We start from the raw sequence: 13,014 nt of genomic DNA on the forward strand, positions 1-13,014 counted from the left end.
CTTCACAAGAATAGTGATATGATCAGGATACAGTGCCAGCCAGTTTTGGCACCTTATCTTTGACGGATTGCACTGGCAAAGTAGCGCTTCTCCTTTCGAAGGTCTCTCTCTTGATCTGGTGTTGGCTCCTGCTCTCGGCAACAGATCACTATAGATGTTGCAATATTTTCATTGTTCTGACACTTAATTTGATGTTAGACGCTCTGTCCAGTTCTTGGCATTTCTGTTAAGCCACAACCACAAAGCTTTCTCAGTTGTGGTTTGGTTTTCTGTTATTAGCTTGCTTGTTTCAACTGCATGAATTTTAATCAACTTCTCAGTTGATGAATGAAACTTTTCTCGAAACTTCGGACTCCCACTCTGATGTGGTAAAACTCTACATCCCATCTATTTTTTTCAATCAAAGTTTTGTTTGTCTTTTCTTTCGTCAGCAGCCTTCCCAACTTATGGTCAACTCCATCAATACCGTTTTCTTATCTTTGCTCCAAATCGCTAATGTCTAGACGTTGAGCTGTGGGAACATAAGCGGTGAATCCAGCTCAACTGCTAACTTCTACAAACCCTTCCATCTGTTGTCAATTTCCATTCTCTTTTACGTTTTTTACTGAGGGTTCTTTCCCTTGTTTCACAAAGTTACTCCTTTCCAGCTGTTCAATCTTTTCACCTTTCCCTTTGTTTATATCATCTATCTTCTTTTGAAATCTGTCCTCCACAACTTTGAATAACTGATTGTGCCTCTAAGTTTGTCAGATCAATCTTAGAGGGTAGTGAGAGAGAATATATAATAAATTTCTGAGTTTTTAAGAATGTGGGCGCATAAACATTTGCTCACCCTGGAAATCTGGAGATAGGCATGTTGAATCTTCCAGACTGATCAAAATCAAATTTTCTACTTTCATTTAGAGGGTGATGAAATTATCATGTGACCAAAATTAATACTACAGTGCTTATAAAGTGATTGGGGAGGGCTCTTGGAGAAAAGTATTAATAAGACTGTAAGGAAACTATTATTTTTCATGTCTAAATTTTTTAAGCCATTAAATTTGTTTTATAATCTTTTATTTTGGAATCTAAAGATTATTTAATTAGTTTATTATTTAATTAGTTTATTTCTAATAAGATTTAGAATATTTTCTTTTATAAACTAAATTTTGAATTTAATTGAGAAAACGGGGTAATATTAGATTAAAATATTTAATATTTGAGTGTTTATTATCTTACTAGGAACTGTACATATATTTATGTAAATGCTTGCTTTCTTTTTTTCCTCTTTTTTCTTCAAGATAATCCATGCCCAAAACAAGGTGATATCATTAATATCCAGTTAAGCGTGAATGAAGAGATATTACATCAACCTGAAGGAACTAAAAAAGTTATTGTGGAAACATTCTTTCAAATGAACTATGCCACAGGTGAATGGAAAAGAGTTCGGAAAGTACACTGAGGTCATTTTTTATTTTCCAAATCTTTTTCGTATGGTTTTAAATTATAACCCGACCTAACTGACTAGAAATGAAGCTTATTGATCAAAAAATAAAAACAACAAAATATGAAAAGAAAAGCGTTTGTTTTTTGTTTTTTTCTTGTTTATTTTGCCACTTTCCAAATAATATGATCTTACCCTGATTTCTTCTATATTTTAAAATATGGGAACAAATGAGTCATTTTACATAAACTTCCTACTATCAATGGGAGGAGTATAGCATGTCGCAGGCGGTGATAATTCATTCCTCATTACCTACTGTTTCCAGTTTTGCAGCCCTTGGAGAAATTATTGGAACAGTATTCCAGATTTTTTTTTTTTTTTACAAAGGCTTGGAGAACACACAAGGATAAGAGACCATAAGAGGATTAATGAGTGTACAGTGATCAAAGGGAACATGTAGTAATCGTTAGTGGAAATTTGGTAAATTGGATGACTTAAGGGAACAGCTCAAGAATTTGTTTACTTGAGGACGACCAGCTGGAAAGCAGGAAAGAGTTTCACAAGCATGCAGTTTTAAGCTTTGTCTACATTTAAGTTTAGGCACAGATAAAGAGTGGAAAACAAGAAAACAGAACAGAGTTCCACAGGCGTGCAGAAACTTTGTTCATGGAATCTACGTTTAGGTTTTGGCACAGATAAAGAGTGGGGGAAATTATTGACAGTGGTTTCAGCTAGACAAGTGTTTTTCACGAAAGTTTGGCGAGGAGGAACCAGATTGGAGCTTAAACTTGTAGCATTCCAACAACTTCTGGAAGTCCTCTTGTGTGATGATCATTACAGCCTCTTTCATTTCCTTAATTGTCTCATAATGATAGCTTCTAAGGTTTTTGTTTATTATTATAAAGGAATAACCAAAAGTCATAGGGAGCAAGGTGTGTGTGGGGTGGTGGTGAAGAACTGTCTTGATGCCCATCTGGTAGTAATACACACGGACAGCCTCAACATAGTATTCCTTGTTGACTGTCTGTCCCACTGCCAGTGCATGTAGATCATACCCGTGCTGTTAAAAAAAAAGGGATCATCATAAGTTTCTGAGTAGATTTGCTCTGTCTGGCCTTTTGGGTTTGGGAGAACCAACATGCTTCCACTAGGAACTTTGTCTCTTGGTTATTTGCAGGTCACCAGAGCATTAAGAACTGTGGGATCTAAATTGATCAGCTTCACCTTTCTCCTGATTGACAGCCGTCTTTCCTTCTGATCTTCTCCAAAACAAACTTTCTTTTTGATCTTCTTGGGACAAACTTCGCACAAATCTTCCGCATCTTCAGTTCGTCTCAAATAATTATGCCTCTATAGACACACAAATAATTATGCCTCTATAGACACACGACAGTCCTAATCCATTAAATTCTTTATTTAGTCAATCAACTTATTTCTCCCACACCTCTCATCATTCCTCACAGACTCCTTGCCTTCCTTGAATCTCTCAAAATACCACTCAAAATCTGATGCTTATTGAAGATACCTCATTTTTCACATACAAAATTTAAGTGCACATTTACAAAAGTATTTATCATTTTTTTTTTTTTACTTTTGTAGGTAGCCTACATTTATTAATTTAAAGTATCTGAACTAAGCATACTTGACACATATTCGAAGGTATTAAACGTTCTAAAATATTGGGAAGAGTATTTTTTTAATTTATAAATATAAAACGAAATGCCTGTACTTACATTTTTGTAAGAGTTCTGCTCTTAAGGTTGCAGATTTTGGTTTTCGTTTAAGAGCAAAATGTTTGATAGGTTGCGGCAATTGACCAGCAACAGAGACCAATGCGGTTTTGTTAAGAAATTGGCATTCAATTGGAAGCATTCGTATGTCTGCATTCTTTTTAACCACTTTTTTGACTTAATGATTGAAAAGACGTTTCCAGCTATACCATAGCTGGAGATTTTATGGAGTAGACTTTTATGCTATACTCTTGACATATCAAAGGCCTCTGTTGAGATTTGCTAATTCTATGGGATGTAACTGCTAGCACATCTGCTGTAAATCTAGCAGAATGGAAACCATATTGCATGTCACTGAGGAGGTTATTTTTGCTGAGGTGATAGCTGATTCCAGCAACTTACTCATGATGCACAGGAGACTGATTGGTCTGTATTGAGAGGGAGATGAGTGATCACATGAATTTTTAAATACAGGACATTCTGATGAGGTTTTCTAGGGTGTTGGTAAGCAACATGTGTATAAAATATTGTGCAAAGATTGTGCAAAGTAAACAATGTACAAACAATGTGCAAACAATATGCATATAAATAATTTGCAAACAAAAAATATATATAATGTATAAAGCAAATAATGTTCAAACAAAGCAAACAATATGCAAAGAAAGCAAATAATTTGCAAACATTGTACAAATAAAGCAATGTACAAACAAACGTCTCACGAGGACAAAAAACAAACAATATGCAAACAAAACAAGTAATGTATAAATAATGTACAAACTAAGCAAATAATGTGCAAAAAAATCATGTGTATACAAAGAAAATATTGTAAAAACAATGTGCATGCAAAGAAATATTGTGCAGAAAAGCAAATGATGTGTAAATATTGTACAAACAAAGCAAATTTTGTTCAATGTGCAAATATTGTGTAAATAATGTGCAAAGCAAATAATGTGTAAATATTGTGTAAACAATGTGCAAATATTGTGTAAATAATGTGCAAAGCAAATAATGTGCAAATATTGTGTAAATAATGTGCAAAGCAAATAATGTGTAAATATTGTGTAAACAATGTGCAAATATTGTGTAAATATTGTGCAAACAATCTACAAAAAAATCTGGCAATATTCTTTTTTAGATTTTTGTCATCACAAATTAAAACTTGTTGAAAAAAAAAAAACAGGATTAAATATCAAATAATTCATTTTTTATATATAAATCTTAACTTTTTAAATTGTAAGAAAAGAACGCTACAACAACAAACTGTGGCAGATCGTAAAACAGCTCGTTTTGATTTGTAGAGCGCCGTTTGGAAATTATGAGCGTGGTTTGTTTTGATTTCATTCAATTTGTTATTGGAGTCATGTTGTGACAATCGTTTTCATTCAATCGCGTGTATAAAATAGCAAGTGTTGCTATTTTTAAAAGAAATGTGCTATAGTTTCGATTTTGTTCTTTTGATTCTTAACTTTGCTGGTTAGAAATTACAAGCATTATATGTATATCGACGTCACCATCAGCAATGCAAACGGAAGTGGTGGAGGTGTCAGAATTTTGGCCACACACTTTTCTCACAACAACAAAAATAAAATGAACATATTTCTGGCGGACGCAGTTGAAGCAGCCAACGAGAAAATTTAGAAGATTGTCTAAATTTTCTCGTTGGCTGCTTCAACTGCGTCCGCCAGAAATATGTTCATTTTATTATTTATTTTTTCCAAAAACCAAAATATCAGCAGTAGCAATCTTGTTTTGCAGCCGGTCCAAAAAAGTATTTAAACGCATCAAACATTCTTTCTTCCTCTTTCCCTTCTTTCTTCTCTTCTCGCTCCAACGTGAGACGAGAACATGCCTCTCGTTTTCATCTTGTCGCTTTTAAAGCTGTCGAAACCAGGCACTCAAAAATCACATGCACCCATTCCGTACATTTTCTATAAGAATTAATAACAATTACTTTCCTCATGGGACTTTTTAATAAGGCGAACTTCACCAGTTATAAAACACAACATTGAAAAAAGGACATTATTTTCATACAAAACTTTCACCTTCTAATCTTATTAATTCAACGAAGGACTTTCATTCTAATCAAGATTTCTCAAGAATTTCTGGAAAAAGAGAAAAGAACTTTTTGTTGAAAGACTGAATTTAAAGAATATTTTCTATTTTGTATGTGCCTTTCTTTCGAGTAAGAATTGTTTTTTGTATTTTTTTTTAATTTTTTATTATTTATTGTATTTTTTTTAAATTTTTTATTATTTAAGAATTTATTATTTTTTTAAATTATTTTTTAAGAATTTATTATTTAAGAATTTATTATTTAAGAAAATAAAATAAATAAAAAAAGCAACCATAACATTTTATTTTCTTTAAATAAATTTGGATCATTTTAAACTCAATCCGGGTCAGTATTTCATTGGCTCATTTATTTTGCTCGTTTATTTTTTCCTTTTTTTTTTTTTTCTTTAAAAGACGGATTTTTTTTTTACTTTAAAAAGACAGATTTTTGGGGTGACAACCCCAAAATTTCGGTCTTTTCAAAAACGTCACTACAAAAAAAAGCAACAAATGGCAAAATTCAAAGTTTGTTTCGATTTTGTTACCCAAGTAACAAAACGAAACAAACTTTGAATTGGCGGATCCAAAAACTACAACAACGGCAAAATGCTACAGAAGCACAAATTTGGAAACAAACTTGGTTCCATTTTGTTAATAATTGATCTTTGCAGTTTTAGAAAAACTGTACACGTTTCGCCGTTGTAGTTTTTGGATCTGCCAGTAATAAAATCAAAACAAACTTTGAATTTTGCCATTTGTTGCTGTTTTTGAAAAGTCAAAATTTGGGGATCGTCACCCAATAGATTCAAATAACAAATAAATGTTATCAAAGGCAAGATAAGTTACTTTTTAAGGGATCGTCACCCAATAGATTCAAATAACAAATAAATGTTATATCAAAGGCAAGATAAGTTACTTTTTAAGTTACTTTTTTTTTTTTTTTTTAAGTTAGGATATGTTTTTAGTGTTTTTATTTAATGTAACATGTTTATTCAGCGCGAAAAACATACAGCGTTTACCGATGTATTGGAAAATTTAAAATGCTACCCGACTAGAGAGACACGGTAAGTTTGGGAAAAGGAGTTATAAATAAAAAAACTAAACAAAATACAGTTAGAATATATGTTACCGCGACATAGGCTTTTTTTGCATGTTTTTTTTTTATTTTTTCAATTTTTGCGGATCACTTTAGCAATAAATGGCAAAATACCAAGCTTGTTTCGATTTTGTTTGATTAATTATTTGATTTTAACTTTGCGAATTACACGCAACAACAGCAACAAATTTGTTTTGAATGCTAATTTTGCGGATTAAAACACTACAACAGCAAGAAGAACTGGTAACAGTTTCATTGATCTTTTTCAGTCAGCAAATAATAATAGTAACGGTAATAAAACGGTGTTTGCTTCATGTATTATTAAACGCTTAAAACGTATCCTGTCTTCGGTGTTTACTCCCTTAATTATTACATACATGGTGGCAGCGACCAGGTTAAAAAAAAAAAAAAAAAATAAGCAGAATGAACGCATCAATCTTAGTGTTGTGTATAAACATGGTGACAACGACAAACGCCATCTGAAAAAATAAAAATAAAAACGTCGGTGCACAAAGTTTGCCAATTTTATTCATTTTATTTATTTAAAAAAAAAAAACATTATACCGTTTTTTTAAACGCAACAGTGCGCATTAAAAAAACATTCCCGTCGAGAAGCAGATCGACCGCATTCTACTGTTAGAATGAGGAAGGTTTACGGCGATACAACCTTCGCGAGGAAGGTTTACGGCGATACAACATTTGACGATGATGCTGGCCGGATGAATTTGAGGCAATTTGGCGTAAATTTGAGGGGCGTCTAGTCAACGACTAGAGCACAGAGAGGGTGAAGATGCGGAAGAATCGACGTCTAGAGCACGTAGAGGGTGAAGATGCAGAAGCGAAAAAATACAGGTTTAGACTGAAGAACGTCTCATTGATTACCGCCACAAGACACCCGGAGTTACAAAAACTTCTACTAAATAGTGGTAGAACCACATGCAACATATGGCTGAAATTCGAGGTGATTGTCAGGAAATTAGTGCAATAAAAACAAGCCAGCGTCGACGTTGTGGAAATAAACATAAAAAAGAAAAATGTCCAGCCTGTGGCCAAAAACCAAAGAACCACAAAGCGAAAGTGTGAACTAACAAGAAAATACAACCAAAAAGCAGCCGCAAGAAAATAGATACAGAAAGCGGAACAGTAAAATCAGAGCCGAAGGTGATGTATAGAGAATTTGAGCAGTTAAACTTTGATCAGCCAAAAGACTGAGCGTACTGAAATAACGGAACTTAAAATAAAGCTTCCCAATCCACCAGGCACTCATGTCATGCAAAGGTGGACACAGGTGCTTTTTGGAACATATTTTCCAACAGAGTTGAACATATTTTCCAACAGAGTTGATGATACCAGGCTTCACAAAGAAAGAGCACACGATTCTGATGGCATACAACGGCTCAAACATGGATCGATCTGGACAAGTGGAAAACTTCTTTGTTGTCCTATGGGATTACCTTCCATTCAACAAAAGAAAAATCCGATTAACTCTGTCAGCAAACTGAAAAATACTCACATAGGACTTTTCACATAGTTCTAAAACTTGATCACTTGATCACCCTATCCAGAAGAAATAGGCAAGGCATTATCAGAAAGGTCACTGAACCGACTGAATTTAAAATAACAGCTCTCCAGCTTACGCAATAGCGGGCGACATTCACGCTGAAAACATTTTTTAAAACAGGAACAAAATAAAACAAAGACCAGCCGAACGCGCCCAACGGACTTGCTGCGATTGATGACAACTTCATACTCAGCGATTGGTGACAATTCATACTCAGCGATTGCCTCTATCACCGCTATATATTAATATTGCGCAACGAACACGGTGACGTCATCAGCGTACGCGGACACCCTGGCAAATTTGCAGAACTCATCGCCTCGTCCCTTAATTTGCGAACGCCAGAACATACAACAGAGGCGACATCGGGCAACCTTGCTGCACCGACCGGGAGACCCCAAAGGGCTCAAACAACCGCAGGATTACGATACAGGGCGAAAGTCTGCAGGATTACCTGTGGAAGCCGGTAGTTTCTACAGGTCCACCCTGTCGAATGCCTTGGACTGATCTAAATTGATCAGCGCGGCTTCAGTGTCGTCTTCTAACCCGTAACCCAGTGATGATTGTTCTGAATTGATCGACCCTTCACAGCGTAGTTCTGATCCGGTTCGACCAAGTCACCGATAACGACCTGCAGTCGGTTCGCAAAATCTTGAAATCTGCGTTAAGCAATCGTCTAGATTCCCCCCTGCCTCGGGATCGCATCCTGGACAAACCAGTGGTTAAACACGCCCGTCAGAAACATGGGCGACAGCCTCAAGAACAATTCGTAGGGCAAAAAACGCTTGAAGCGCAGTAATAACCTCACGCTCCGTAACCATCCCCTCGCAGCTAGCCGCTCCTGGACAATTTACAAATTTTGTGTGATTTTGACTGTTCACGGTTCTTTTGGGTTTCTGAAAAGAGATTTGAATCTGAAAAGAGATTTTAATCTATGTAAAGATATGTAAAGATTGTTCCTTGTTGGAAGGATTTCTTTTGCATGATTAATTGTCGGTTTCGATAAGTTTTAAGATAGTAGATGAGACTCCCTACCCTGTATATTCGGTTATCTATGAAAACAAATTTTGGTCCTTATATTTTTATTTATGTTCATTTTCTGCTCAAGTTTGGAACGCAAGATTGTAATCTTGCGTTCCAAACTTGAGCAGAATTTTTTCAATGTTCACAGTTATAGTTTCATTTTCAATGTTCATAGTTATAGTTTTCAATGTTCATAGTTTTTTTTGGAAAAAACCCAGCGTGAAGAAATTATATTATACTACGACTTACATTGGTTATCTGTTGGTTTTGCCACTATTTTGTATATATCTTATTGTTCTTGGTTCCTAGTTATAGTTTCATTTTCAAAGGTAAATTGTATACCGAGGAATATTATTATTCAACAATTTATTACCTACATTTTTATTGCACGCGTCTATTCATTGTTTAAATTCCTATTCTATGGAGTGTTAAATTCAAATTGTGTGCGATTTCCACACCCAATTTTTATTTTTTATTTTAAATCCTTCTTTCACAGTCAATCGGAGCATTTAAATAAGCATTTTTTTACTTATTTGATGTATTTTAAATGCGGCAAGTAATAAAATTCCAATTGTCATTAAATTTGTCGTTGCAAAACTCCAGAAAACCTTTTGCGACAAATCTTGCTTTCAAAGCTGTGATTTTTTTGGAAAAAACCCAGCGTGAAGAAATTATATTTATATCTGTTGGTTTTGCCACTATTTTGTTATCTTATTGTCAGATAAAGCTTTCAATTCGGATACCATAGCTTGTTCCCATTCTTGGTCAAAAGTATCGGCTTACAAACGAGGGAAATGCATACTAAAATAAAATCTTCGGTCCCAAAGGACATTTCGTCTTGGACTCACGTTTTGCTTCCATATCGCCTTTTCAACATTTTCACAATGAACAAAAAATGAAATTAAAAAGATTTTTGATAAACGATAGCGATCAATAAAATTTTTATTTTTTTTAAAAAATAGCACTTTTGCACATTTGAGTACCTTGTTCACTTTTAGTTTACTGGATTTCATTTTAGGTTTTACACTTCATAGCCTCTTATTGAACGATTTATTTTTTAATATATGCCATTAATGCGCTAATGTCGATTCGATAAGTAGGCATCTTTCAGCAGTGCCATTTTGGAAGGGGGAATACGGCGCCGATTTAATACGGTGGTTAAAGAACATCTGATTTTTATTTTAAGTTGATGCTTAAAATAAATAACCATCGGAATAAGATCGCCCCTCATAGACAATGCCCACACGTGTGTACTACGTCACTAACACAGCTACCGCTAGGATCGCTAGAAACACCAACCGTTTCTCCCTGTCAAACGGCGTGTCCACATTCCATAGAAGTTTTACTAGTAAATTCAGTTCCATTGTCCATTTTACTGAACTGTCCATTTTACTAAATATTTCTTAGTTGGCGAGGATAATGTCGGATTTGTTTTTTAGAAAATAAACCATAATTAAACCGGAAAAATCATCAATAAAGTTCAAAACGTACCTTAGATCCCCATCGGGCTAATCGTGAGAGAATTTTCGTAGTTTTTTTTTGTCTAGCGTTTGGCTTCTTTTGTCATTTCCCCTGTGCACACACATCACAATGTGGGAGATCGTCTACGACTTACATTGGTTATTTTTTAATATTGCAGTGTCCATAATATTGCAGTGTCGTCTTCTAACCCGTAAAAAATATAGTCGGCCATTAAAATGTCAAATATCCCAATATTTGACATCTATCACGCACTATTTGCATAACCGCCTAACATTCTTACACGAACCTACTTAAAATGCGGGCGACATTCATGCTGGAAAATTTTAAAAAACCAATATATACAAGAACAAAATAAAACTTAATACAAAATAAAACTTAATACAAATTAAAGTAAAAAATTTTTTTTTTTTTTTAAACACCCAAAAAGAAAGAAAAATAATATAAATAAACAAAATGCCTACCTAACTGGTCTGTGTGAAACGCCCACTGTCTTCAGCTCCTCTTCCCCGGGGGGAAGAACTGAAAGAGGGGAGTGGAGGATCTAAGGGTTTTGTGAGAAAAATAATTTTGGGGTCGGGTAAACAGGGATGGATGGCGTCTTTCAAGATTAAGTGCGTAATGGACAAAAATAGGCCGGGGACAAAATAAAACAAGTGGACTGGAAGCTCTTCTGGTGCCAATCTAACAAAAAAGCTTTTGACCTAGCCTGCGTATAGCCATCGTATAAGGTTAACCTTATATTACTTTACCAGTAAAGTTCTGAGAAAACCAAACCTCAGCATGAACCTGGAAACACGAACTCGAACCTAGCTCCTCGTCGGATGCATAAACTAGTGTTTTGCACCCCATCTCTTATCAAAGTCTATGCGGGACAATCTCTTCCAATCACATCTGATTTTTATTTTAAGTTAATGCTTAAAATAAATAACCAGATCCTGATCGGAATAAGATCGCCCCTCATAGACAATGCCCACACGTGTGTACTACGTTACTAACCGAGCTACCGCTAGGATCGCTAGAAACACCAACCGTTTCTCCCTGTCAAACGGCGTGTCCACATTGTTGACTACGTACGCTAAATCAAGTGGCACCGACCGCTCGGGGTCGATGCGACTTCGACATACTCCCAGAGACTCCGCACCCCGCTGCAAAGAAAGAACGCGTGTTCTCTCGTTTCCTCCATCATTGCAGCGTGGGCACGGGTGATAATAATATTCGCTATCCCTACAATCCCTGGCTAGTCTGCCAAACGTTATTGAAAATTCAGAATTATTGATGTAGCTACTGGCAGGCGCCCAATTCCAAAGCGAGAGAACTTCCTCCCTCGACCAAGCGGGTCTTTTGCAGTCCTCATATAGCCTCCACCTAGGCCGTGCAAGGTCCCTGGACCTCGGCAATGCCGTAAGGACGGCTTGGCATTCGGTCAGGAAACACCGTTCCCCCGCCGGTCTTTTGCGACCTTCAGCGGCAGGGGCGGATATGAGCCGTGGAAAAGCCTGTTCCACGACTGGTACCCATTGCGTTTCCTCCATCAGGAACGCCAATATTTCTGCATGTTTATGGCTTTGCAGATCAGGCATCCTCCTTGTCTACGGACAAACGGCTTCCATAGAAAAGGAGGCGCTGCGGTCCGCAGGCAGGGTAAGAACAGATAAACGGTAAAGGATCAAAGGAAAACACGTACGTAGCACATGCCTCCGCGCGAGCCTTTAAGGACAATTTCATCCGAATCCAAGTCCCAACCGACGACTCGATCTGTACTTTCGACCAATTCTTGTCCAACTGGAGGTCCGGCCCGAACCACACACCGGGGATCTTTACTGGGCAGTCCAGCCGAACGCACCTGGAAGCGAGTTTACCCCGGTCCAGGCGCTCAACCGCAGGCCAACGGACTTGCTGCGATTGATCACGGATCCTGTAACAACTTCATTCTAATATCGCTACGGCGCGCAGCGAACACGGTGACGTCATCGGCGTACGCGGACACCCTGGCAAATTTGCCGCCAGGGAGAACTATGCCGCGTAGGACTGGTCTCGCCGCCTCGTCCCTTAATTTGCGAAGGAAGGGCTCCAACGCCAGGACATACAGCAGGCGACAGCGGGAAACCCTGCCGCACCGACAAAGGGCTCCAACAACCTACCATTTACCTGCGGGATAACGATACAGGGTGGAGATCCACTTGCGGAAGTCCGGACCAAAGCCGGCGGTTTCCACAACAGCCCTCAGGAACCCATGGTCCACCCTGATCTAAATTGATCAGCGCGGCTTTAGCGTCGTCTTCTAACCCCTCTATGATCGTGCGAATCCAGTGCAGATTGTTCTGAATTGATACACCTTACAGCGTAGTTCTGATCCGGTTCGATCAAATCACCTGCAGTCGGTTCGCAAGAACGCGGGCGAAATCTTGAAATCTGCGTTAAGTAATAAGTTGAGTATAGATTCCCCTCTCCATGTTGGTCCCCCTTTTACAGAAACGTGATTACTCCTTTGGTTACCTGCCTCGGGATCGAATCCTGGGCAAACCAGTGGTTAAACACGCCCGTCAGAAGGGGCACAAACATGGGCGACAGCCTCAAGAACAAACCCCGGAGATTTCTTGTGGCCAACCTGCTTCAACGCAGTAATGACCTCACGCTCCGTAACCAT

The 13,014-nt window shown here is 37.2% G+C and overlaps 1 protein-coding gene across 5 annotated transcripts in view; it reads left to right on the forward strand.

The window, feature by feature from the left end:
- Nucleotides 1–1,561, forward strand: part of LOC145283789 (negative elongation factor A-like) — a 259,059-nt gene extending 257,498 nt beyond the window's left edge. For all 5 annotated transcript variants that reach the window (XM_080132863.1, XM_080132865.1, XM_080132862.1 and 2 more), the window contains one exon: nt 1,284–1,561. In XM_080132863.1, coding sequence (XP_079988989.1) covers nt 1,284–1,444 — 161 coding nt within the window. In that variant the 3' untranslated portion in view covers nt 1,445–1,561. The remainder of the gene's footprint in view (nt 1–1,283) is intronic.
- The last annotated feature ends 11,453 nt before the right edge of the window (nt 1,562–13,014 follow it).

This window comes from Euprymna scolopes, chromosome 8 (assembly GCF_053919585.1).
Source record: "Euprymna scolopes isolate OS-2025 chromosome 8, ASM5391958v1, whole genome shotgun sequence".
NCBI classification, from domain to species: domain Eukaryota; kingdom Metazoa; phylum Mollusca; class Cephalopoda; order Sepiida; family Sepiolidae; genus Euprymna; species Euprymna scolopes.